The following is a 26,180-nucleotide window of genomic DNA, read 5'->3' as shown; positions in this document are numbered from 1 at the left end:
ATGCGGATTTATTTTAAAGACAGCATGAAGGACGCTTACACCGGTTGAACATTAAATCTGAAAGCATTAAAAAAGTCTGAAATCTGTAAATTAAGTATAAACATTTATAAATGATCTAAAAGTGAATTAACGTACAAAAGACGAACAGAGAATTAACATAACTAAACATTCAGTCACAACCGAACACCGTTTGTGATCATCATAGAGATATTTCTGTTAAATGAAAATATATTTCATCTCTTTTATTTATTTTAAATCTTTTGGCAAAATGATGCAAGCTTTACAGACAGCTAAACATTTCTATACATTCCTTTTCGTCTATCCAACCATGTTTTTAGTTAACCTTTCGTGACTTTCTTCAACAAGAAAATTCATCCACCTCAAATAAATGTCACATATATTTTTTTAACAAAATGTTTAAATATAATACTTTTTTAATAAAAAACATCACGCATAGCATTTACCCTGGATTAAACCATTCAAGAGTGCAATCTAAACCCAACTGGCCACATTATTGTGAGATACCACCAGATGTTGGTTCAACCTCACATTTACAGTTGCAGGACAAGATGTTTTGTGTTAATGCTAGAGAGTTTGCCCTTAATGTAAACTATAGATTATAGCTTGAGACAACTGAGCCATCATAGGTATAGTTTGTCCTGAGGGTATTATTCAACCTGTATCTTATAGCTCAAAAATATCCTATGACGGACCATAACAGGGAGTTTGTGTCTACCAAAGCAAGCAACCTCCTCAGGAAAACCAGCCAATGATAACAGCAGCAAGGATATGTCATTTAGGCCTTCAGGATGATGTTCTCATGACCAGGCCGAACAAAGCATGTGTAAACCAGTTTTGAGGAGATACCAAGACATCATCTTTGCCTCAACATCACCACCCTTATTAACTTTAGAAAGGAACAGGAACACCTTGCATTTAGCAGCACATTACATATTCACACACGTTACAACATCTGTCCCTCTTCAGTTCAAGGGTTGCACGAACATGGATGCAAGGGGACGCACATACACACGCGCACATCATTCACCAAAAAACACACGAATGTGCAGTTGAAAGGCAAACACAGATACTTTCCATTGTATTTTTACGACTTCTGAGTCATTTTCATGATAAACACAGAAAAGGTCATTCATGGAGCAGGCGGGAGTAGGAATACTTGGCAAAGACTGATGCGAGGATTCATCAGATCTTCTGCGGCTAACATGTCATGTCATAGGCTACTTGTTGAGTTGACATGAAGGCCACAGCAGTGTTTAAAAGGATTTGCTCATACTGTAGACTGTACCTGTGGCGTTAAACTTTTTGCATCTTGCCCATCTTTCTTAAGTCTTCCCAATGATAATATATTAGAATGAAATAAAATAAATATGAGTGTGGTCCTTTTGTGTATTGGACTAATGCACTTGTTATGGTCTGGAGATTTATAGCAATGGGTTACTGCTATTTCACTCACTGGTAACGTCAGGCCATATTTGTAAGTGCCCTTTGTAAAAAAAATTATCACCAAGCTGCTGTTGCTACACCATAACAAACATTAAAATCTGTTCATTAAAAATCCAGCACTTTGATTTGATATATGGATTATAACGAAAATAATGAATTAAACATTAATGTCTTGGCCTATACTATATCACAGTCTGGATAAACGTTTTTAATATGACAGTTGATTCCGTCTGAAAATACTGCTTTATTTTGTGTATGTGGCATGTTAATGTGAAGCCAGTTTGGATATATTTTTTTCTGAGAATATTTTTTACTATAGACTACTGACACATTGGAGGTTGGCAGTTTCCCTTTCAGAGAGATTTTATGCTTTTGTAGTCATACGAATATTTTTACTTTGAGAACTTTTTGAGCAGTTTCTTCCCTTTAGAAAGCAGTCCTTTTTTCTTTTTAGATGCCAGGTCTCGGGGACCCCTGGCAGGGCTCAGCGGTCTGACTGGACCAACAGGAAGCAAAGGACGCACAGTGGGAGAGGCTGGTCTTACAGGAGCCGGAGCTGGGACTGTACTCTCCACAGGCACCTGATGAAACATCCACGGGGAGGGAAAATTGTGTAAAAAATATTTGCCTTCTTTACACCTAAAACACAGTCCAAGTTATCACTCACTGACCGGACTCTAAATAAAGTTACAGTAAATGAACTCCAAATGAACTCTCACCAAATTAAAGTAAAACAGTTACAATCACATAAAATGCACAAGAGATGGCAACATTCAACGTTTTTTCTCCAGAATGCCATGTGGAACAGAACTGAAATATGAGGAACAACATGTGTCAATGTTTTTGTGACAGATGCAGGTTCACTTTCTCACAGAGACTAACTCATTTCATGTATAATGCAAGTGACACTGTGACCTCTGCTATTTGTCACTTATGCAGGGTACCCAAGAATTGCATTTGAGCTCTTACCAGCCAAACAGATATGACACTCCTACCAAACAATACTTCATAAGTTAATCTGAGTGTGTTGTTTAAAAGCCATTACTTCTTAAATTGTAATGCAAGCACCAAAAACATATTGGAAAGCATATGAACTGTATGCGGCAAACATTAGAGAACCAACTGGAGATACCACTCCAAAGCTCGGATGCACTGGCATATTAAGCAGAAGTTTTCAAAGATAGAACAATCCTAAATAACTTGAAGCTAAACTGTAAAGATGCACTAAGTGACTTAAAATAGAATAAAATAACACATTAACACAATAACATTCACGTGAAATTAAGAAGACACTGTATAATAGTGGCCTGATAAAATATTCTACATAAAAAAAAAAATAACATGACCAGCCAAGTTCTAACATTACCTCTGCAACTATTAAAACGTACTGTCAACATAAACTTTTGCATCCACACCAATAGATTTAAAACCAGTGTTTTGTCTGCTAGCGAAAAAGCTCTTTAAAAAAACCTCAGCTTTGGATGATTGAACACTATTGCCTTTCTCTGTACAAACAATCCTAAATTCTAATTTCCAGAGATATAATTCACTCGTCTGTAAGAAATGTTTAAACATCTTTATAAAAAAGCTCTGCATGAGACTGTTGACTGGTATCCCCAGTTGCTCAATTGAAATATGTAAGACAAGCAAGTCTGTTAGAGTGAGAAATGAATGACAATATTTCTCTGGGTTTGGTTTGTTCAGCGTTGATAAAATAAAATTCCAAAGCTGTGACATTGTAAAAAAACATAAACACATTAAATATGAGGAGAAAACAACACCACCACCACATACACACAAATGAACAGATAAGTCAACTAAATATCCACGAGCAAAAATACAAATCATTTCAGTTCATATATTTTGATTTATTTTAATTACAGGATGAACGTTTTCATTTGTCTCATTGGAAAAGATGGAATGAGCAATATTTATATGTTCTGCTAGTTTATATGATCTGAAAAATAGAGTTTTTGACGATGTGCAATATACAAAAAAGAAACAAAGCCTCTTGATATACAACATTTTGGGTGATGTATTTTACTTTTATATAAAAAAGGTATTAGGTCTATTCTGAAAAAACAGGCATGCGTCTCTAAGGATGGCAACCTACGATGGGTTTCCAAATCAGTCTTTTAATAGGGTCACAAATCACAAGCCACAGACCCTGTGGACTTCACAAAGCATTTTGACTAATGCACACAGTTTCACTTAGCAGGATTTTGTGTTTCAGAGCAAAGATGCTTTATGCTGTTATTCATGGTCCAGTAGCAGGAACAGAATTTGGCCTTTTCCCCCACGGTCCACTGACGACTCTCTACAAACGTTCGCTCTCCTAATACGCACCTCTGTTTCTCTACGTTTTGAAATGCTCAGTTTTTAGTGGGCTTTGCTTCTCTCTTTCCTAGGGCAAGAAAGGCTGGACTGGCAACCACCACCACCACGGTCACATAACAAAAACTAAAAAACAAACAAGCACGAGAAAAACACAGACGGCGAGTGGACCGAAAACTCATACGGAAGATGAATGAACACGGGGCCTAGCGTTGAGAACGGCGATGATGTACCCGTTTGGCCTCTGGCCGCGGCGCCTTGGCCAGATTTGGCTCGTCCTGACCGTGGTGGGATGTAGTGTCTGTCAGATAGACCTCCACATCATCAGGCACTTCTTCTAGAAAATTGGATGGAACCAGGCCTCGATGTCCGTTGAGCTCACCCTGAAAGAATAAAGCGACCGTGTGAAATAATGCTGTGGGCTCATTGCATGATAGCGTAGGCTGTTAAAACTTACGTAATAGAAGCCGTCTTCATCTATATCTCCAAAAACAGCAATGATGTCGCCAGCACAGAAGGTCAATTCGGCCTGGATCAGAAAGCAAATGATCAGCAACTATAAACAAGACCATTCAGCAGATCGAAATCCTCAGAATGCATAAATACATATATGTGACCCTGGACAACAAAACCAGAATCGAAATTGAGATGTTTACATAATCTGAAACCGGAATAGTTAAGCTTTCTATTGATGTGTGGTTTGTTAGGATATGACAATATCTGGCAGAGATACAACCGTTCAAAAATCGAAATATTATTAAAAAAAATTGAAATATTGAGAAAATCACCGCAGAAGTTTATTAGAGGCGCTGTAGCAGGCCATCCGCTTTTACGGTAGGAAATGTACAAAATATCATCATGGAACATGATCTGCACTTAATTTCCTCATGATTTTTGCTATGAAATAAAAATCGATAATTTTGACCCATACAATGTATTTTTGGCTTTTACTCCAAATGTTTCCGTGCTACTTTAGACTGGTTTTGTGATCCAAATTCACATATATGAGTGTGGGTGTGTTTAAAGACCTCTACGTCCACATTCGGGGAGCTCTCTCTGGGGTCATAGTCATAGAGGGCCACCATTCTTCTTGTGACCACCGGGTGGCGACCTTTCCTACTATGTTCTGTTTAAGAGGAGTAGCAAATTAATTTACTATGTAAATAGCTGTGTTTGAACAGCCTATAATAGCATGTATCCCACAATGCAATGTGCTTGACTGAGTCTGTGATTTCCAGACGACTGAATGAACCAACAAAAATAACTTACCTATTCTGTCCACGGGTGTGTTAAGAGGGAGAAATCCTTGTTTCATGAGTTGATCCAAGGTCTCATCATCCTCAGCACGGATCTCTGACACCATGTTACAGGGAATGAGTCCAGACCTGCACCGGATCTCCCCACGATAAAAGCCATCATTATCCTTATCCCCGAATATCTAAAACAGACAAAAAAGATAGGAATGCTGGAACAATAGGATTGAAATGTAAAGCAGATTATGTAACCTCAGCTGAGCTGCACCTTGATGATCTGTCCCTCTTTAAAAGGCAGTTCCTCATCCGCCCCATCAGGGTTAGGGGACATGGACAGAGGGTCATAGTCAAACAGCGCTACAAAGATTCGAAAGGACTCCTCCTGCTCAGATTCATCGTAGTACGGAGGAGAGCGCCGGCTGCGGTCTCTATAACCATCTAAGATAAAAAACAACATGTCTAAAAACAGATTTACAGTGGCATCATATTACCACAACATAAGCCCACGGATAGTTGACATGACATTAAAACAGTGACAGTTTATTATTTAACCTCCACATATATGTAAAGGGATACTTCACATAAGAATGAAAATACTTTTATTTAGTCAGTCAAGTCATTTGAAAACTGTATGACTTTCTCTCTTCTGTACAACACAAAAGAAGATAGAATGCTGGTAACCAAATAACAATGGACCTATTAACTTCTATTGTAAACTGCAAAAAAATGACTAAATTACAAAGAAATATGAATATTTTCTTTTAATAGATACATTTACGAGAAGGGAAAGTGACCCAAGATATATCATCTTGTTTTATGAAAGAAATGTAAAACAAGCAAAGACTAAAAATGGCAATGAAGTTAGAAAAATAAACTTAATCTAAACTTGAACCTTAATGAATGAAATGTTAATTATATTTTCTTATTTTCTTTCATAAAACAAGACTTAATGTATCTTGATTTAAGATTTTTTTTTAATTTGCACAAAAAAAACCTGCTTATTAAGAAATTCATTATTGCAATTTATGGAAGACCACAGGGACATTTCTCAAAAAAAGATTTTAAGTGAGCCATGAAAGTTTTAAGCGACAAGTTTAATAAATTATGATAGGACTTTTATTTTTGGGTGAACTATCCCTTTAAAAGAGAGACAGCATTAAATATTTGTAAGTCAATTCGTTACATTTTAATGTCAATTTAAACATAAATTGTTCTTTATCTGTCAATTACCCACATATCACTGTTTATATAACAACAATTTGTCACATTTTAATGTCGATTTTAACCTAAATTGTTCTTTATTCGTCAATTTGCCACATATTACTGTTTATATGAAAATAATTAAAGTTAAAGCTTAACAGACTTCATGATGGTCGAACTTAATGTACATACATCCAAAGACAGCATACAGTGATCTCATAAGAGGACATTAACAAACATGCAATCCAGACCAACATGAATAAGTCTGTTTTTATAAATCCTCTTCTTACTTGCACTGTAGACAATCCATTTATTTGCAAAACACGCTCTTGAGTGGGTTGCAGAAAACAGATATTTTTACAGTAATGTGATGACTATGATGCGTGTCACTGTTGCATATGTATGTGCGTGTGCCTGCGTGTGGGTGTGTTGATCATGAGTGAAATACCCATATGGCAGCCAATTACAGATGAGCAGCAAGCCAAACATGGAGGTTTTTGCTGAGAGCTTGACAGGCACACAGACAGAGATAGTGAAGCAGACACAGTCTGAGCTGTAACCATGCAGAGCTCTGGACCTGATAGAGACCCATCAGATGGGACTGATTATACAGGGACTGTTCCTCTTTGTCCCTGTTGCATGTGCATTGCTGTGTTTGACTGTGATTCCAACATGCTAGAGTTGCTAAGTTCATCCGATCTTTGTGTTCTATGAGGTTTGCATTATCTTCCAGTCGGGATGGTGAAATGTTACTTATTTACAGTTTCCATTGCATTAGTGCACCATAAGATACCGCTCACTTTTACAGTATCATTAAGTCATGCATGGCCAATGTAAAAGTACGGTCGGGTTGAAAACAGAAGGGATTTGGCAGGCATCCATTAGTGGGTCAGTGCAGGAGGGAGGTGCATTCTTTGTGCAAACACGATGCTATTGGCCTTCCGTCTTGGTGCAGTCCGGTGTTTCATGCGTTTGGGTTCTCTTTGTCATTATACCCCATTTGGGGGCTTGCTCTAAACACGCTCCAACAAGTGAGCTGCAACGTACCATAAGGAGGCCTGCGTCCCCCGTGCCTCCGAGAGGACCATGTCTTGTAACGCGCTACATTGCCATAGTAAACATCCTCCTTGACTGGAGAGAAGTTCCCCTCACTGTTATCAGTGGTTATTTCTGAGGGAAACACCAATCAGAGAGCCATTATTCCATGTGTGAGCTATTTTTACTGAATCTGCAGAGACTTAAACGGGGTCTAGCTTCTCTGGATATTGTTGTATAATGCCGCTGACTGTCCCTCAGTGTAGAGATCTACTGTAAAAGGCAAGCATCTCTGTGCGATTCTGTATGATACAATGTATGTTTCGCAGACTGTTATTGTGTACATAAGAGAAGGTTATAATGGCTGAAAGCAACAAGATATGGTTATGGCTTAAACACAGGGTGACGATTGGCACACACTAAGAAGCTTATGGACATTTAACAACTTGAAAGAACAGTTCACCCAAAAATATACATTTTATCAGTGGTTCCGAAACCATTTTCTTTCTATGTAGAATACACATTTTTTTCTGTAAAGTGTAAAATGAGGGTGAGGACAACAGTCATTTTTGGATGAACTGCTCCTTCGTCACATAATATGTAGAGCGGGACATTTAGGAGCCCACGAAGACAGTTGGCCGACAGATCGGCCTTGGTTACCGCATCCTGTCTCTTTCTATAGGAGCACTGACCAATGGATGGGACGGTGAGGGGTCGACGCTGAGGTTGAGGGCCTCTGTGAGCCGCTTTCCGATATGATTCCTGATCCCCCTGACTGGAAGATGGATAGCTTCCTCTGGTCTGGAATCAGCAGAGAAACCATATACAGAACACATATAGACGGTTTCAGTGGCAACAACATAACAAACGTTATGTGGCCCAAAATTAACTTCCGGAAGAAGAAACAATCACTGTTAAGTAGTTTTAATTTAATTGAATACAATTAATAAACAATAAAATATGAATTAATATTAGTTTAAAATGATTTGTAAACAAACACAGATCGGAAGTTAACTTCGAGCCAGGCACGTGCATCAGATGAAACCGTCTATAGATTTAGACAATACTGAGATATTATGACTTGTGATGATGTGGATTTTGGGATACCTTAAGTGCATTGTGGGAGTTTCTTCGCCTTCCTTCTTCCTGCATCTCCGAATACAACTCTTCCTCGTCTTCCTCCATGATGTCCGAAAGATCCGAGCCCCGACTGCTCTCGGTCTGATATTCTTCACTGTGACTGTAATGAGACTGCGAGAGGACGAATGTGAGACAACACAACAACGATAAGCCGAGCTAACACGACACATCAAAGACAAACAACACCACCACTACAAATAGCCTGTTATTCCTGTTAGTGTCTGGTAAGGCAATCACTTAAAACTGCCATACCTGCCTGCCCAGCTCTGAGCCCCTGAGGAAGTCATCCATAGATGCTCCTCTTCTGTGGGCCTGATAGCTTTCCTCATCCTCTTCCTCATCTGAATTTTGAGAGTAAAATCCCTGGCTTCTCCTCTCCATCTAAATATATTAAAGTACTTTCAGAAGTCTTAAGAATTGTCGCGTGCTAAAACCTAGTGAGCTACCTATAGTGGCATTATAGGCATGTAGAAAGACTTCAGTAGGTTGGTCCCTTGACAGATATGTGCAAACTTAATATGTCATGAATCATTAATGATAAGAATTGATTAAATTAGCTGGGCAGAAGCATAAGGCTGTTATCTTATAAACATTGTAAAGGCACAGTTCACCCAAAAATGAAATTTCTTTCATGATTTACTCACTCTCATGTCATTTTAAACCTGTCTGACTTACCTACTTTATCAGAAATTTTGAAGAACACTGGTAATCAAACAACAATGGCCTCCAATGACTTCCATTGTATGGGCACAAAACCACGAAGACATTTTTAAAAATATCTTCTTTCGTTTTCGACAGAAGAAAGAGTCATTTACAGGTTTCAAACTAAATGAAGGTGAATAAATAATGACAAAATTTGTATTTTAAGCTAAGTAATCCCTTTAACTCTATTGAAATCAATTCCCATTTGTGTCTCTTACAGAACAAGCAGTATTTGCATGAATCGAACAGTTGCTGCCTTTTTAAAGAAACAGTTTACAAAATTAGTCTTCATTTACTCCCTCAAATTGTTTCAAATCTGTATACATTTCTTTGTTCTGATGAAGACGGAGAAATATATTTGGAAGAATGCTTGAAACCAAACAGTTCTGGGACACTTCTGACAACCATTGTAATTAATAACTATAGTTAACTATAGTAGTCAACGGTGGCCAAGAAATGTTTGGTTATAAGCATTCTTCCAAATATCTTTCTTTGTGTTCATCTGAAAAATATATTCAGATTTGGATCAACTCGAGGGTTAGTAAATAATGACCAAATTTTAATTTTTGGGTGAACTGTTCCTTTAAAGCATTCCAAATCAGTCACTTCTGATGTTTTATTTCAGATAAGAGTTCGCAGTAAGCTCACTAGGTTTTGGAACAGAACTAATGAGATCCATCAGTTATGATAAGATTAAGCAAGTGTGTCTGGATATCTTATCTACAGTATGTATATATATAAAATTTTAAGGATCTTTAAGACAGTTGTTGATTCAACGTTATATACAGTATAATATCGAATAGAAAACATACTGTTTTATTTACATGACTTACCCGACCACTTTCTGCTGCCACTCTCTGGGCTGCCTCTCTGGCAATAGCCTTGGCCACGGTATCAGGAATGAGTGTTCCCCTGGGCTGTGGTAAGATCCTTTGAGGTGACGGAGAACGACGGTTCGGGCAGGGCGGGGCATTCAGGGTGTGTCCATGTGGCAGGCCCGGGGGCATGCCTGATGGGGAGCATCCAGGCTCCCATGGCTGAGGTGGGCCCCCTCCATGATGAAGCATTCCTGGCCTTGGCTCTTTGGTTTCCAGCTCTCTGGCACTTAGTGGTCTTTGGGATTGGGGAAGGGAGAGCTGTGGAATGTGAGGTTGGGGCATGGGGATGGTTGGCTGGGGTTGGAGCATTGTGATAGACGGCTGAGGCTGGGGCATGGGGAGGGCCAGTTGAGGCTGGGGCATGGGGAGGGTGGGTTGCTGCTGGGGCATTGGAAGGGCAGGTTGTTGCTGGGGCATCGGTAAGGGGGGTTGAGGCATGGAGTGCGGTGGTAAAGGTTGGAGGTGTGGTGGAGAGGGCTGTGTAGGATAAGGCATCCGGTGGGGATGCAGGTGAGACGGGGGCTGGTTTGGATGAACAGGAAGTGGCTGGAGATGAATGGGTGTTATGGCTCCAGGGTGAGGAGGGAAGGGCTGGATTCGGGATAGGTGTGTGGGATGAGGAGGCAAGGTTCGGGAGTGCTGGGGTGGGACAATGGTCTGGATGTGGTGAGGAAGAGGGAGAGTTTTAGCAAGAGGCACCAGCAGGTGGTTTGGAATGGCGGCGACATGGGAATCGTGAGATTCTCCTTGTGCTGATAAAGTTCTGACAACAACCTCGTGGGCCTCCAAACACTGGAGCCGATTCAGCTCGACTGACACATAGTCTGCCCGCGGATACATCACCTCTGCAATCTGAAAAAAGCATTGCACCATTAGGGACATTATTTAATAAAGATTCACTCCAAAGTCAAACCTCTCTCTCTTAAAACCCTTTCCACTATAAAGAAATAAAACATACTTCCACAAATTCAAAGATGCAGAGAAGCAATACGTTGTATGGAGAAAATAACAAAATATTCTAAGTTGAAGTTTAATCATTATGAGGATAGATAGGAACTGCTTAAAAAGCTTTTATAACAATTTGATTAAAAAATGTAAAACTAATGATAAATGCACCTCTGTTTTATACCATGATATGACAAATAATGGTGTCATTTTTCTGTTAGGGTGTTTTTTGACATACATTAAGATATTATTTTTTACATTTGATAAAGTATAAAAATACTAATTATAGAATAATAATAATTGTATTACATAAAAAATATGAATGATATAATTGTTTTCTATTTACAGCAGGGGTGGTCAACTTTTTTTAACACCAAGGCCCACCACTGTGTTTAACAATATTCAAAGGCCCCCTCCCACACAAAATTGTTTTCACAAAAATGTATTTCCAATAAAATATTTCAGAGCAAAGAAATATAAATAGTTAATATATGTTTTCATTAAAGAGGTCATATGACATGGCTAAAACGAATATTTTCAATGCAATGTATACACGATTTAAGGTTAAAAAACACAGTTTTTTCCACATACCAAGCATGTTTGTTTCTCCACTTTGCCCCGCCTCTCTGAAATGAGCGGATGTTTAACAAAGCTCATTGCTCTGAAAAGCGAGGTTTGCTATGCTTGGCCAGTTAATTAGTGCTAAGTTATTGGTCGCATACTGCAAGCGTGTTACGCCGCTTACCATTTTTGGAACATCAGGTTCCAAAGCAATTGTACTAACAGGTACGCCCACCTTACTTGCATAAACATTTGGGCGGTCTTAGTCATACCACCATTTGTGGGGGTGTGGTTACACGAAGCATTTCAGGCAGGTCTGGGTGAGCATTTGCTTTTAGATAGAATGCATCTTCTGTTTCGACACTTAAATTTTTTCAAGTTTACTTGTCTAAAACATGCATGGGCAATTTATAACCAGAGGTGGGTAGTAACACGCTACATTTACTTTGTTACATTTACTTAACAACATAAGTTAAGTAACATTTTGGAAAATACGAACTTTTAAAGTAAAATTAAAAGTGGGTACCTAGTATATTTCTAATAGAAAATATGTACTTTTACTTCATTACATTGCGTGACGTTCCTTCATTTTAAAATATGCATTATAAAATGAGTTGTTTATTTCAAGGTTGTCGTCTCTTTCTACGGGCATTCCCGAGTGATTGATTCTTTTGAGTCGATTCTTTTGAAAGCATTAATTGAACAATAGGCAAAACCGTCTGAATAGGTTCACGAATCAGTTCAAATGATTTGTTCAGTGCGCAGCACGATCTGAATCATCTGAAGCGGCGTATTACTGTACATGGTATACTTTATGTTTACAAGAGCATTTCACAACACACACATGTGACACAACATGTGAAAACATTAATTTAGTCTAAAATCAGTTTGTATTTCATATAAGAGAACACTGCATATGTTTTAGATCATCTTAGCAAATGCTCTGAGTTTAGTTAAATGCATTGTAAACGCAAAACTCTGCAGACTCACTTTAGTTTGACATGGTCTATTATTCTAAATAAGTAGTTGTGTAGGCTACATTGATATTAGGACTAGATTACATTTACAGAAATCCTTGTATCTTCTGTGTTTGTCTATATTCTTTAAGATTTTGGCTACTCTACCCACCGCTGCTTATATCACACCAAAGACACAGAAAAGCAGGTATTTGCGCTATATGACCCCTTTAAATAAATTGGCTTTCCTTTTCTAATTTTAAATTATTAGTCATCCTGAGGCCCCCTTCGAAGTCAGCTGGGGTCCCCTTGTAGGCCACGGCTGGAGAACCACTGAGTTACAGTATGTGGGCACAATTTAGAATTTTTGTGCGTTTGTTGAAAGCAACTTCTAAACCTTTGTATTATGATGTTATCATTCTAAACAACAAACCCAAAATAATTCCTTAAAAAAACTTCAACATTTTATTGTTGCCATTATTCAAAAATGTAACATAAAACCATTATTCAGATATGTTGCATTCAACAAAATGTTTGCAACCACCCCGCTTCACCAACAGAGGTCCCTGGTAACACTTTTTGCTAGAATGAGGTCTTGATGAGTCATCATCGTTCTGATATAAATCTCACTATATATGACAGCTGATGCATGCCATGCACGTCCTTACCCTCTGACCCTTGGTGCACACTGCATAGCCGATGACGTTTGCACCATTGGAGGTTCCCAGAGGCGTCAGAGAAGGGGGTTTCCAGTGGACCTGGACGATTCCGGGGGCGTGACCACACTGGACTTGCACTTCCTGAGGCGGCATAGGTGGCCCTGGGAGGGAGGAGATGACTGCTGCAAATTAGCTTTGGTTACACGCCTTATAATGTATGCATAAAGTTGTTTAGTTCATTTAATTATGAACTCAAATTTAAAGCAGTATGATCTTTCAAACAGTCAATAATCTTTATTGCTGAATAATGGTGTGTGGCCCTTAATGACTTGTGTGTGAGTATTTCAGCTGATAAATTCATCCAATTATCCTCGCTATACCAATCTCTGTTACACAAGACCTTGAGCTTTATTCACTTATATTTTGTCACATGTGAAAAGGCGAAAGTGGGAGAAATGTTATTTATGTGAATTTTATGTTCTGATCATTTGAATAGCAAAATTTGTGGATTTTAGTGCCACGGATTGACATACCACCATTTTTTTTATAGATTTTGTCATATAAAAATCCATATTAGCAATATTTGAGTAATATATTGAGTTTTACCTGCAGCCTGTGTACAAAACTCCACCCCGGCCTCTCGTTTCTCTCTTTGCTCCAGTGGCATATGCCAGGGTACCTGGTGGGGTTTGGCTAACACCTTTACTTTGTATACTGTGGCGGCATTCAGGTTCACGAAACGCAGTTTGTAAGAGCAAGGCTTTACCACAGAATGCTCCACACCATCTAAGTACACAACATGGGCATAATTACTGTTACTGGGCAGCCATGCGAGTTCAGCAGAGTCCTGCATGATCTCGTCCATTCTCAAGCCGGTGGGGGCCACCACCACATTGCGACCCACCAAAAGAGAGCAGCGCAACTCATCAGAAAGCCCTCTGTCCGTCACGCTCTGCACCGACACGCGATAGGTGCAGGCCAGCAGGTCTAGCTTCTCCAGAAGCAGTTTGGTCCTTCCCCCGAAGGGCACGGTGGAACGAACTTCCCCATCCACTACGATATTGTATCCATTGATATTACCCCGCCCAAAGGCTACTATTGGCGGTTCCCAGGCCACTATCACACTTCTTGCCAGCTGTTTGATCAGGTTAATTTTCCTGGGGTAAGGCACAATGTCGTCTGCCAACTCATCACCGTCCAAAGCGCCTGTCCCATTACTGCAGTGGCCAAGCAGGTCACTGCCAAGGCTGTCTAAGGCTCCTCCATCGATGGTAGTTAGACTCAAACAGCTCTGCTCCAGCCGACCCTGTTCCTCTCCTCCTTCTATGGCTGGCTTTTCCTTGTCCTGTACAAACTCCACAAAATTAGATGGAACCAGGCCACGCTGGCCATCCAACAGCTCACCTGGGAAAAATAATAGAACAAACTGATGAGATGACTCAATGCTAAGCTGCTCATAGATCTCATTAGATAAATTGTATTTGTAAGCATGTCATTTTAATATATGCTAATGGGTAATGTCAATTTATTCTATTCATACTAAAAGTCTGCGTAAGCAGTGGGTAGGCGGAGCGGGAGCAGTGCGTAGGGAGAACGCTGGCAGCACGTGTCCATTGTCCTTTCATACCGGCAGCGTATGTAACGCGCCGAGCTGCCTGTGTACCACGTACAACAATGCAATTTCGCATTACGTTATTTAAAATACATCAATGAGCAAAATATCTCCCAGAACTTCATCAAAAAGCTTATTTTATGTAGATTGCAGGGGCTTCGCTAGACCCCTTTTACTAGAGCAGTCGTGCACTATCACGGTCCGAAAACACAAACTTGTGCCGTACTTTCGGGTGATGACACGCGACTGAGGTAGGCTATGAAAACATGATGAAACTAAAATAAGTTTCTAAATAATATCGATCATCAATCATTTATAGCCACAGGATATCAGAATTTTTTGTGCAAAGCAGGGAAATGGAAGCAGAAAAGAGAGATGATGAGTTTGAGGGAGGTAAGACTTGATAAACAATCTACTGTACATCCCAGACATTAAAGTACCAGGAAAATGCCTCAGGAAAACCTTTAAATCTGTAAAATTGCACTGTTGCTTAGAAACACATTTGTGTTATGTACTTGCAGAAATTAAATTAATATTAAATTTACTAGCTCTAGTTTAGGACATTACATAAAACGTTGGCAGAACCTATGGCTGAGATAACAATGTGCTATGCAGTACAGTGTAATGCAGTACAGTTGGTTAAAAAAATAATGCTCTTTTAGATCCATGTAGTACAAGTAAAAAAGAAAAAGCCATCATGCTTTGAAGGATACGAATCAAGTCACTAAAGGGTTCACTCACTATAGGAGAGAGTGACTGACTTGTGATGCGATCGCTTTTCTCGTACACATAAGCAAAATAAGCATATAACATGGTGTCTATGTAGTTTTATCTGTTTTTTCAGAAGGTTATGATGACAGTGGGGTTCAGACAGTACACTGACAGTGTCATGCGATCATTTTTCCCTCATTCATTTGCAATATAAGCATAACATTTAAGATATACTTGTCTAATAAATCCTTTAAATGTGCTGTTGAGGTTTTGGCCAAAAAAAGAGTTGTTGGTTGCGTTTCGCCAACCTCACCATTGGTGGCGCCAAATTTCATACACTGGAGCTCTGAAACTTAAAAAGACCTCAAAACAATATAAATGACTAAAGACCAAATTACTGTTTTCACTTTAAAAATAAGACTTTAGACCTTTTTTAGATTGTGAATATTCCTTAAATTCCCCATGAACCGAAAGTTGCGATCGTTTTTACTTCCGTATTTTGACGAATTTTCGAGTGAAATGGAATTTCTTATAAGAAATATAGTGGCCGTGGCTTTTGTCTTTCTATGAGACTTGATTGGATGTATTAAAACAGCTGTTGCATTTTGAAATAGAACTGGCAGCAGACTGACAGTTTAAGGGGGGGTTAAAGGATGCCCCGCCCAAGCCGTCTAACATACATCATATAAGATGTATAGTCATTACAGGAAGCAAGTTTATTTTCAGTTTATAACCAAAATTATGAGGGCGCACAAATCTTAAAAAGAGAATGACCCACATTGATAAAATATTTACAATAAACACTGCAATATTTCATGAAAATTTTTAATTTTTTATTATTAATTTTTATTTCACAGGGACTTTAAAATACTTCTTAAATAAGCATTTAATGTAAACTCATAACTCTTTCGCACAAATGGAGGTCATCAGAATAGACACCTATTCAAAAAGCCATTTTTTGACCTAAGAGCAATAAAAACAAAGCTCATGCATGAAAGGGTTAATTTAGACTTTTTACACTTCTGAAATCAGCTGCTTACCTTCATAAAAACCATCATCGTCCATGTCCCCATAAACGTACAAATACTTCCCTGCCACAAGGGGGAGCTCTGCTTCTGGATGCTCATTAGGTCCATCATAGGGATTATAACTAAACCAAAAAAGAGAGGAGAACACTTGCACTTCTGTTTCAAATCTACTAGGCTTGAAAATCCAAGGAGACACGTTCATTTGAATTGTACCTGTAACGAGCAGTGCAGAGACGGACCTGTCCTGTGTATCTTGACTTGGACTTGGCCTTGGGAGCTGGCCTCACTTCATTATCCATCTATGGACAAATGAAAATCAGCTGGCAAATGATCTTACCTTATTCAGTCTCAAAGCTGTAGGCTACATAAGAGCATGAATGCATTATGACAGTGTTTATCATTACATAACATTCCAGATATAGTCCTGTCACTAATGTACACAGTGCATGCATTCATAGTTGCATGTCTTCATGGGTGAATTGTCTCATTTATGAGCAGAATGATTACTGCCTATTTGGACTGGTGTCAATCAAATAACCAGGGGAAAATTTACATTTTTCAACAAGTAAGTTGCAGTTAGAGCCTTAAGCCCACTATATGACTTTCATTGCTAAAGAAAAACAGACATGATCTTTTACCTAAACATCTGATATGAGGACAGTTATAAATCAAATTTGAGAGTAAAGGCCAAAGTATAAAAGCATGAAATGGAATTTGCTCACAGCAAAACAATAAGCTTGTTTGTTCCGTATCGGCTTCAGCATCTCTTGCTCCATATCTGCTATGATTAACTTGTGTCCGACAGAGACACGTGATTGGCTGAAGGAAACAGACCTCTGAGGAGGGGGCTTGCAGGGTGCTGCTGGCACGATTCCGGGTGTGGACTCTGTGACTCATAAACTTGGTGGGTGTGATGGAGAGCTTCACTGGCTTGTCTCTGTTGTTTTGCTGTACTACGGGCAGTTTTGACACCGGTGGGGATCCGTCGGATCTCTCATCACCTGCAAACATAAGCAATCAAGAAAATATTAAATTATAGGCTTGTGAATATTAAAGTGATAGTTCACCCAAACATTTTAATTCTGTCATCATTTACTCACCCTCTTGTCATTTCAAACATTTATAACTTTCGTTTTTCCGCTGAATACAAAAGGAGATATTGTGAATACTGTTGTTAACCGAACAGCGATGAGTGCCGGTGCTGTTCGGTTACCAACGTTCATCAAAATAGCTTTTGTGTTCTGCGGATGAAAGAAAGTCATACAGGTTTTAAATGACAAGAGGGCGAGTAAACAGTGACAACATTTTTATTTTTTGGTGAATCATCCCTTTTAATAAAATGGAAAAAACATAAGAGGTTCATAAAAAAATAAACAAAAATACCCGATGCAAGCCTGTCACAGGAAAAACTTGTATTAAAACTGATACTCAATAATGATATGATCGTTGTTTTAGATGTTATGCACTTTGAGTTAATTCAATGTTTGTATGCCAGCCTTGTATGCCAGAAAGTACTGACAAGAAAGGTCATAATTCTTCTGTATGAGTGTGTACCTGCATTTTGTCCTGCATTATGACTCTGTTCAAACACAAAAACAAAATATAAAAATGAGACAAAACAACAAGAGTCAGGGATGAAAATAACACAAAATAATCAAACATTTCATGTCTAAAACGAAACAAAATCAATGGGTGTTAATAAAACAATGTCACAAAAAGATGCAAAAATGGTGTCAGACAGATGAAGGACCCTGACAGGCTGCACCAGTCCTTTCTGCACTTATCACATAATTTAGGTAGACGTTTCCTTTCTGCTTAAAATGCAGACTTGGCTTACCAAGTCAGCAATGTAAATTAGGTCTTTCATAGACAGAAGTCAAAAGAAAAAGCAAGCAGATTTTACCTCTAGTAAATACACCACTTCATCTCGCTCTTTCGCAGCTTCAACCTGAACCTGCAAATAAGAGATAGCACATTCATTTATTCACGTACGACAGCAAACCGGGATTAAGTCGAAACCCGGCAAGTAACCGCGATGTCAGCAGAACGTTACAATCTCACACTGATTCTCCAAGAATGATTTGTGCCAAGATTTGGTTGGGAAAGCTACTTGGGCTAATTTTAAACCCAGATTTGCTTTATTGATCCCAGAAAGAAATTTCTGTATCTGAAGGGCAAAACTGTGAGTCACAGTTTTGAGCGCTAATAACAGTTGGACTCATAAATGAATAAAATGACAGTGAAAAGTGTTTGTTTGTAAGCAAGTAAGAAAAGACAGACTGTGATTGCTATTCACGCTGCATTAGGGAGAAATCCGTCTGTATATGCCTGTGTCTGTGCGCTGTGCTGTATGTTAGTGAGGTAAAAGCTCAGTTGAAAACCCCTCCCCAGGGACCTGCAGTGATGCTGTGTCTGCTGTCGGCTTTAATTGCTTTGTTTGCCTGTCGCTGCTCCTTCCTGAAAGGACACAGACACAAAGAAAAGCAAACAGGTCTACAGCCATGATCTTATTATACTGTATGTTTGCTCTGATTCTATGTATTGAAACTCTATGCCACTATCAATGTTTTTTAATGAATGGGTTTTACCATCACAGCTTTTGCCAATACTGGTATATTGTGAGGTGATGTAGAATGTGTGCTCGTGTGAATTAATTAAAGGTGCAGTGTGTCATTTTTTGGGGGACCTGTTGACAGAAATGCAATATAATATACATAACCATGTCTTCAGGTGTATAAAGACCTTATATAATGAATTTAGCTATTTCTATCTAAATACCTCACGGTCCTCTTACATTGAATTTCGCCATGTTGTTTGTACAGTAGCCCAAAACGGACAAACTGCTCTACAGAGCGCGATTTGTAAATATGTTATTTCCTTCGTCAAAGAAGCAAAAAACGTGACGACATCTTAGTCCTGTGTCAGCCACCGTAGCAATTCGAAAGGGAGGGGTGGAGTAAGCCGTTGGTTGCAATTCGCAACCTCACCACTAGATACCGCTAAATCCATACACAGGAGCAAACATATTTCCTTGTGTGGAAATGTGTGTGTGTGACTGAGTTCATCACCTTCTGTAGAAGGTTGATCTCCTGCTGTCTGGAGTCGAGGAAAGCCAGGGCCTTCTCATGCTCTGCTTCTAGTTGCTGCCGCCTGTCTGCAGCCTCTCGCATATGCTTAGAACCACAGAGATGAGAGAGAGATCAATGTAGAATAACACAATGTGTGCCACAATACAAAGAAACAAGTGTTAGACATTTCCCAGGGAATACACATATATAAAATGAAGATCTTTGATTGAAGTCACTCTGGAAGCATCTGATAATAAATGTAACAAAACTCTTAAACATCAATCTTACAAATCATTGTTTTAACTTGTGTGTCTTGAGGGAATAAAGAGATTAGGGAAACATACATTTTATTTCAAAAGTTGCACTGAATGATAACAGCGGCAGCCCTGAGAATACACCAGACATCGGATAAAAAAGCGTAATCTCAATCTCCAGCGAGCTCCCTGTGTCCAGTTCGAAATCTCCTTTATTCTGTATGTAGTTAAACTAGATAAAAGCTAGATTGAGGCATCGTATGTTTTGTAGCTTATGCTCAGAATATTGAAGAAGTTTATAAGATGTAAGATACCGTATATATATATATATCTATTTCTACCACTGTCTTTGTCAGCAAACACAAAACAAAAGATTATGTTAGCAAAAGATCTTAAAGTCACAATGAAACGGAAGGTGTGAATGACTTCCTTTCCGTATCGTGACGTGCTTCTGAAATTAGAAAAAAATGTAGGGTGGGGCTTTATTTTGCCTGTCCTTTTTTGATGTTTTATTTGTAAGTTGGGCCTGCAGGGGAGGCCTAAAAATGCCTGGCCATTGGACGGTCAATTTAGTCCTACCTCTTTTTGGTTGCAGACATCAAGTGGTGAATAGTCGTTGTTGAGAGGGGTAGAGGAGCTCAACGTTTTTGATAAAAGATTACAAGTGTAAATTAATTTAAAAAAAAGTAATGGTGTGCTGTTTGATTTCATGGTGACTTTAACAAGATAAGAGACAATCTTCATATTAAACATAAAACAGAAAACCTTTTTTTGCTTGTTTTATTGTTGCAATACTTCTGGTGTCATCTCTTCTCTTCATTTATCACAAAGTCAATAATGAGGAATACATATGATGAATGCATACTTCTCGTCTCAAAGATGAGGAGTCGATTACTTGTTATGAGAGCTTCCTCCTCCCCGAGACACATGACACAAAACGTCAATAAAACAAAAAGGGACGTAAGACTTTTCATTAAACAATGAGTTATTAACAGCATGTTGCTATAAAAGTCCAAGAAAAATGAAACTCTTAGATGGCATCACTTTCTTTAAAAAAAAAAACAAGACTTCAGGATTTTCTATGAAAGGATCTCAGTTCAAGCCAGATTTTAATACACATTCCCCAGATACAAAATTTGTATTATTAAAGTAAATTTGCCTACTCAAACTTCCTACAACTTTATGACCATGTTATTAGTAATGCTCAAATATTCTCGTACATTCAAACACAAAAAGCTAATAAATACAAAAATGGAAACATGTGATAATGATTAAGACTTCCTTACCTTAAGGACCTGCTCAAGATTCTCCAGTTTGTCTTGCAGCTGAGCCTTCCCCTGCCTGGCCAAGTCTCTCTCTTGACTCACACAACCAAAATTCTTTCTGAGCTGATCATAGTCCAACTTCACCTACACATGAAAGAGATGAAATACCTAAGAATTAATACAGAACTGTTACTTCAACAAAGAACTGCAGTGCTATTGGCTAGACATCAGCCTTTGGACATTTAATTATGCCTACAACAAAAAATACAATAGCTGACTCAGCATCATTGCTCGGATACATTTTACAATAGACCACAATAACTTACTGTACAGTGAGTGTGTGGCTAAGCAATATTTTGTGAAACACCATTCATCTCTTTGATAGATTATTTCTGTACTTTCTTTCACTCTCATTGTGATGCAGTGTTTCTTTGTAAGACCTTAAGCATAACTCTGCGGTATGTACACCATATAATAAAACATTCAGAAAATTTGTTTCCAAAGCAACAGTACAATAAATAAAGAAGTGCTCAGAAATACACTTGACTTTTACGTTGACTTATAATGTTGTCAAAGCTGAAAAGAAACACAAGCAATCACCTAATGAGTGCAGAAGGAGGTTAACCCAGGACATGGGCGAACACGAATTTCATCCACCAATCAAAATGCACCACACAATATATCACATGGAGGCAACATCACAATGACACATGCTCATACTCTCATTCATTTATTAGGCCGCATTTCATCTCTTCGGTTTGGAGAAACGGGGCGGTTGATTCACATTCCGTATCGATCTAAGATTTGTATACGAGACAGCGGCCGCCAATGCTGACCCATCCCATTCGTGGTTATTTACCTACACTCCCTGGTCTTGTTAGCACCTCGGCAGGCACATAATGCCGGTAGGAAATGAGTAGTTGATCATTGAAGGAGCCGGAATGAAGGTGGGCGGCACTGCCTGATTAAAGAGAAGACATTTTATCTCAGGCGTTAGTCTGGAGTTGTGACAGATGGCCCCTTTTTGCTGTTAGAGCAAAGGAGCAGAGTGTGGATCACTCACAGAGAGACTGCCAAACTGGGTCGTGACCGCTTGGCAAAACGCACCAGCGAAAATGACACTATTAACACAATGAGCGCCACTCTCAGCAGTCCTCTGTTAGCACCATATTCACTCTCCCAGCAGAGCATTCGTGTATGAGGATGAGAGATCGGTTACAGTACTCACACGGATACCCTTCCCTTCATTTGGGATTCGCCGGATTTCCCTCACAATAAGATTGAGTATCACTGAAATACATTTTATTTTTCACATCTGCACATGTTCTGCATTAAGGCAAGACTCAAAGCAGGACGTTGGACCACTGACATGAAGTCTGATCCACTTTTCAGTTTGTTCTAACCTTCTCTCTTAAAATAGGGGCAAATAGGGACAAACCCAGTCTTTGGGTTAACTTAACCCAGAAAAATGGCTTATATTTGACTCAACAATTTGGTGTGAAACAAATCAGCATGGGTTCACTTTAGGCTGCCAAATAATTAATCGTGATTAATCGCACCCAAAAAAATTTATACAGCATACATATACTGTACATGCATGTATTTAAGAGAAATATAATATTAAAATGAATGAACATTTACTGTATGTGTCATTTAAATTATTTCCAAAATGTTGTTTACAAATACAAAATTAATATTGAGAGTACACAGATATATATTATGTTAACACAAACCTTTTTCTGAATACCACACAGTGGTGCGGCATTTTTAGGACCGTACAGCAACATGCATCTTTCTGTAATAACAGCAATTCTCAAAGAAATGGATTCATGTTTTACAATATCCTCATAGTACGACCCTGCGAGTTGCACTGGTTGCACTCGAACCGTAGCTGTCTTCTTTGATTTGATTGGTCACCACAGTGGTGGTGCAATCCTGCATGAAAAATGGATGTGTGTCGTGAGAAAACAGTCAATTGCATGAGTCTCATGGCGAATGCTTGGCGGTTGGCAGCCCTGGCGGAGAACAAGATTGCAAATAAAACATGTTAAAAAGAAGAAAATCTAAAAGTCAGAGGACAAAATAAGTTATCATGCATCTGCTAAATTCGGGGTTGCGCTTGCAGCGTTTCTGATTATAACATTTCATGAACATAAGGCGTAATTCCCATACCATTAACATATGGTTTTAATTGATAAGCTGGGAATTAGTAGTTCTTGCGCAAAATACACATTTATTTTAAATAGTTTCTATAATCGACTTCTATACAAATGTAATATACGACATTTAAAAATTTCAAGGAAAAAATGTGCGTGTAGCCTAGTTTGCAAGACTGTGGCAATGGAAAGTGTGAGCACAGTTTATGTATTTGGGGTAGGGATTTAAAATATGAATGGTACCACTTACAAAACTGAGTGTCATGATCCCGCCTTCCTAGCAACTGTTTCTCCTGTTCTGGCCGAAGGGATCATGACAGCTCATTTCTTGTGTTTGTTTTGGAAGCACATGGCCTTTGATCGTGCCATGTGCTCTCCCGTCTTCCACCTTAGCCCCGCCCCCTCGTTTCCTTATGCATTATTCCATCATTGGCTTGTGCCCTTCACCTGTTGCCCTCGTGACCTCCCCTTAGCTTCTTCCCTATTTATAGCCCGTGTGTTTCTGTCTAGTGCTGGACCGTTTTGTTATGCCCCTGCCACGTCATGTCTGCCCTGTAATTTTTCCATTTGTGTCTTGGTCCTGTTTTTCTATTTTTCTATTTTGTAGGTTTTGTTAATAAAGACAAAAGTTTTTGTTTAAAGAGCTGTCTGCAATTGGGTTATGACTTGCAATTCATGACACTGAGGGCACAGATTGGAAACTTGTGGGTACGGTTTATTAATCTATGGACATAATTTGTATTTTGAGTTAAAGAATTTCCCTCGGATCTGCGTGTCCTCATAGGACTGTGTACAGTAGGTCCTCAAGATGGCGCCCACGCCAAAAAGGTCACGTCTCTAAAACCCATGAATACTTCTTACTAAGAGCCTCAATCCACACATTAAACTTCTGAAGTTTTGTTTTATGGCCTTTATTATGACAGGTCAGTATGGAGCAGAAAAGACAGTATTGGGTGGGGAATGGGATTGGCAAAGGACCCGCTAAAATGGGAATCGAAATCAGGTCGCACTGGTGCTAACCATGAGGTTATCTGCGCCGACAAATTTATAAAGTCTTACAGATTAGATGACATAATCTTGTCAAATCTAGACAAATCCAAGCAAGCAGTTTTCTTTCCTTTAAAGAAGTCTGAATACCAACCTTGGATCCTCCAAACCCAACTTTGAATCCGTGTGTAATGGAAATAACTGGTAAAAACCAATGCTTGTAGATTTTGCAGTATGCAATATGCATCAGATGGTCAGTGATCAGACTAAGGCTCGTTCCATCTGAGACGCAAATTACACGCATGATTATTTCAAACGATAATACTATGCATACAGGCAAAAGCCCATCCACTTTTACTGGGCCAAATTTGGTCAAAACAAACAAGGCAGATATATTGAACACAGACAAGAACGGTTGAAGATCAATACTGTGGATGAGATGCAGAGAACAGCCCCTCAGGCACGTGTTCCCTGAAGAGCTGCGTAATGAGCAGCCATTGATCTGACCAGCTCAGCTGGCGTGTGATGATGACCGCCTCTTACCTTCTTGTATTGCGAGGCCTTCAGGATGTGACCGAGCAGCTCACGATTGAGCCGTTTTTTTTCCAGCAAACCATCCTGAAGCTCGTTCTTCTGCAATGAGGAAAGAAAGACTATAATATAGCTGACAGATTTCACTTAATAAGCAAAAAACAAACAAAAGGAATAAGATTTAACTTGTCATCAATGAAAAGGTAACATTAAAAAAAAAGACAAAGCTATATGTCTGACATAGCAAAGGCACTTTAGAAAGCACATAGTCCCTTTTAAATCCCCAAAATACGGTAGGATCACATCTGATCACACTGTCATTTATAAATGCACAAGATCAAGCTCAAAAAGCTGAGAAAGCTGTTTCAGATCCTGAATGTTGACAGATTAAGATAGCTGTCAATCTCTATCAAATTCTCAAAGTGTCACACCCTGAATGAACTCTGTGCGGGTCTCTGAGTAAGCATCCTGACTGACTCACATGTCACAGCGTATCAGCTGGCAGGTTTGCTCTATGGCATCTTAAGGACCGTTTGAACTTTCTTGTCATAAACCTTGTCTGTCCACCACTGTCGCACTACACCTGACAGCTACTGCGTAAAAAGCCACTGTATGCGTCAATGCCTCCAAACAACGACTACCTCCCGTGAGAGAATAAAGTACAACATTTCCTCATATACATACGGGAACATTTTAGCTATCATTTTCTATTACTTCATATGAAAGGACATATTTAAACCTCTGCTCAGGAGACCTTTATGAGACCGATGGCACGGCTATATTTTACGGCTTTATTTTTACATAGAGAGCAAAAGATGTTCAGTAATGTGCTCAGTCATGTACGATAAAACAAAGCTTTAATATGGCAAAGATTTGACCGTCAATGGATTAACAAGTGAAACTAAAGATTCACATCAAAAAGTTTTACATCCGATTTCCAGGATGGTCTTAACAGGATACTCTGTCATCATTTACTCACCTTTGAGTTGTTCCAATTCTGTATAAATGTCTTTCATCTGATGAAAAAATACAATGGTAGTCACCCGGGGTCTCATTTATAAACGTTGCGTACGGACAAATCAGGGCTGGAAATGTGCGTACGCCACTTTCCACCCAAAGGTTGTGATATATTAAAAGGAAACTTGAGAATGTGCGCACCTGTAAGGAAACTCTGACTCTTACGTGCGCACATTTTGGAGACAAGGTGCCAAATGGTGAGTTAGTGATCTGGAGTTAGATTGATGAAAGTACATGTGATAAAAACGATAATAAGCATTAATGCCTCACACGCATTTAATTTGACCTCATATCTGTTAAAGATTCACATTATCACGATAAATAAATCGGCATAATTATTTGCGCTTGCATTGAGTGATAATTGTTTTTAAATCCAACTCAAATCTTAAATAAAATGTCAATCTAAAAATTAAATCAGTGCTGT

At 39.0% G+C, this 26,180-nt stretch overlaps 2 protein-coding genes across 8 annotated transcripts in view; both read right to left on the bottom strand.

Annotated features, from left to right (window-relative positions):
• Nucleotides 1–1,149: 1,149 nt before the first annotated feature.
• LOC306911488 (RIMS-binding protein 2-like) lies at nt 1,150–24,481 on the bottom strand. 7 transcript variants are annotated; one of them, XM_079486879.1, is made up of 22 exons: nt 24,363–24,481; nt 22,799–23,080; nt 21,925–22,026; nt 21,087–21,209; nt 19,547–19,651; nt 18,382–18,432; nt 18,033–18,057; nt 17,313–17,479; nt 16,692–16,777; nt 16,491–16,600; nt 13,734–14,531; nt 13,137–13,306; nt 9,962–10,858; nt 8,679–8,807; nt 8,394–8,537; nt 7,979–8,087; nt 5,320–5,489; nt 5,068–5,236; nt 4,827–4,924; nt 4,256–4,327; nt 4,032–4,181; nt 1,150–2,045 (listed from the first exon to the last, which is right to left on the bottom strand). In XM_079486879.1, exons 5-22 carry the CDS (start codon nt 19,646–19,648, stop codon nt 1,857–1,859), a joined length of 3,636 nt encoding a protein of 1,211 aa, XP_079343005.1. In that variant the 5' UTR covers nt 19,649–19,651; nt 21,087–21,209; nt 21,925–22,026; nt 22,799–23,080; nt 24,363–24,481; the 3' UTR covers nt 1,150–1,856. The 7 variants fall into 7 exon arrangements, with proteins under 7 accessions (XP_079343005.1, XP_079343004.1, XP_079343006.1 ...); XM_079486878.1 differs by lacking the exon at nt 24,363–24,481 and having other exon boundaries at nt 22,799–23,675; XM_079486880.1 differs by lacking the exon at nt 24,363–24,481 and having other exon boundaries at nt 13,137–13,288; nt 22,799–23,675.
• LOC306911491 (uncharacterized protein) overlaps nt 23,825–26,180 on the bottom strand; it is a 26,023-nt gene continuing 23,667 nt past the window's right edge. Inside the window, exon 5 of the mRNA XM_079486891.1 lies at nt 23,825–24,841. Within this exon, the coding sequence (XP_079343017.1) occupies nt 24,665–24,841 (177 nt within the window). The 3' untranslated portion in view covers nt 23,825–24,664. The remainder of the gene's footprint in view (nt 24,842–26,180) is intronic.

The sequence above is a fragment of the Barbatula barbatula genome (genome assembly GCF_947034865.1).
Source record: "Barbatula barbatula genome assembly, chromosome: 22".
Classification (NCBI taxonomy): Eukaryota; Metazoa; Chordata; class Actinopteri; order Cypriniformes; family Nemacheilidae; genus Barbatula; species Barbatula barbatula.
This window is presented reverse-complemented; position numbering and strand designations above follow the sequence as displayed.

What these genes read in the sequence shown, in the direction of transcription:
- LOC306911488 (XM_079486879.1), bottom strand. Translation starts at nt 19,648, where the DNA reads ATGCGAGAGGCTGCAGACAGGCGGCAGCAACTAGAAGCAGAGCATGAG. An exon ending in ACTCCCACAATGCACTTAAG is followed by an intron (nt 8,088 to 8,393) that starts GTATCCCAAAAT and finishes TGCTGATTCCAG; the next exon opens with ACCAGAGGAAGCTATCCATC. An exon ending in CCCCGAATGTGGACGTAGAG is followed by an intron (nt 4,328 to 4,826) that starts GTCTTTAAACAC and finishes TTTCTGATCCAG; the next exon opens with GCCGAATTGACCTTCTGTGC.